The sequence below is a fragment of the Merops nubicus genome, unplaced genomic scaffold (genome assembly GCF_000691845.1).
Source record: "Merops nubicus isolate BGI_N331 unplaced genomic scaffold, ASM69184v1 Scaffold35093, whole genome shotgun sequence".
Lineage (NCBI taxonomy): Eukaryota > Metazoa > Chordata > Aves > Coraciiformes > Meropidae > Merops > Merops nubicus.
In genome coordinates, this window is record NW_008597458.1 from 1 (window position 1) to 1,463 (window position 1,463).

At 55.8% G+C, this 1,463-nt stretch overlaps 1 protein-coding gene across 1 annotated transcript; it reads left to right on the top strand.

Moving 5' to 3' along the window:
* Positions 1-1,136: 1,136 nt before the first annotated feature.
* LOC103769511 (fasciculation and elongation protein zeta-1-like) lies at positions 1,137-1,441 on the top strand. Its single transcript, XM_008936710.1, has one exon. It carries the CDS (start codon positions 1,163-1,165, stop codon positions 1,439-1,441), a length of 279 nt encoding a protein of 92 aa, XP_008934958.1. The 5' UTR covers positions 1,137-1,162.
* Positions 1,442-1,463: the final 22 nt, after the last annotated feature.

Here is a 1,463-nt window from a genome sequence, read left to right on the forward strand (position 1 = left end):
AGGATAGTGCCAGGGCACTGGCAGGGTTGGTACCCAGCCCCCGCTGTGCAGCTGCTGCTGGGGCGGTGCTGACACCCCTCGGGGTACCCCCAGGGCACTGCAGCGGGTGGGGCTGAGATGCTGCCAGCACAGGAGCAGCGCCAGGGGGATGTCCGGGTGTTACTGCTCTGGCAAGGAACTGTGAGGACACTACTAAGGTAGTAGCTCTGTCTGCCATTACAACACTGCTAGGATCCTATCAGCACACTGCTCATCCTACTGAGACACTACCAGGGCACTGTCTGGAGGTAACTAGGTGCTGTTGGGACGCTCCTGACACAGTTCTGGGTTACTACGACCCGCGCGCCGCCGGGGCCGTGCTGAGCCGTGTGGAGCTGCTGCTGGGATACTCTCAGTGTAGCACAGAGGTGCTGTCAGGACAGGGCTCAGATGTTACCAGAGTGCTGCCTGGAGCCTCCAAAGATACCACTGACACACTTCCACAGTACTACAGAGACACTTACGGGGCTATGACTAGGATACTACCAAGACAGTATCCGGGTACTCCTATGATACTACCAGGACAGTTTCACGACGCTGTGAAGACAGGGCTCATTTTTTATTCAGGTGCTGTCAGGATCTTAGTAGAATATCAATAGGTCGCTTCTGAAGTACTACAAAGGCATTAGGAAAGATAGTGGTAAGATACTCCTGGGATACTATCAGGATAACACTCAAAATTTTGGGAACTGTCAGCCCGTTATTGATATTAGTGTGATACTTTCAGGCCACTACAAAGATAATAATACAGTATAAGGATACTACTAAGATGCTACCAGTTAGTGAAAAATCATTATGATACTTTTTATATACTGTCAGGTTAGGAGTAAGATACTTTCAGGCTGCTCTCAACACTTTATTGCTACTAGTAAATTTCTAGTGGTGTTGTGTCAGGATCTCAGCGTGTTTCTACAGCACCAAGACGCTTTGAAGGCAGTGCTAAGATGCTGTGGGGAGACTCCTAGGATACTACAGGGCTACTGTTGTGTAGTAGCCCTGGCTGGAGGGTTTCAGCTGGCACGGTGGCTGTGAGGGGAGGGTGGAGCCCTGGTGTGGTAACCTGTGAGCAGCCCGCTGCCTCCCCTCTCCCCGCAGCTAAAGCGTCGCGGCGGCGTCGAGGAGGATGGAGGCGCCTCTCGTAAGCCTGGAGGAGGAGTTCGAGGAGGGGCCCGGGGAGGATGGGGGGACCCCACAACGCCCCCCGGACCCGGCGCTGGCCGAGCTGGAGAGTTTCTCCGCCGAGATGATGAGCTTCAAGTCGATGGAGGACCTGGTGCAGGAGTTCGACGAGAAGCTCACCGTCTGCTTCCGCAACTACGACGCGGCCACCGAGGGGCTGGCGCCCGTGCGGGGCCGGCTGCAGGCGCAGGAGGAGGAGGAGCGCCTGCAGGACGAGGAGTGAGTAAGGCCCTGCCCCCACCCCC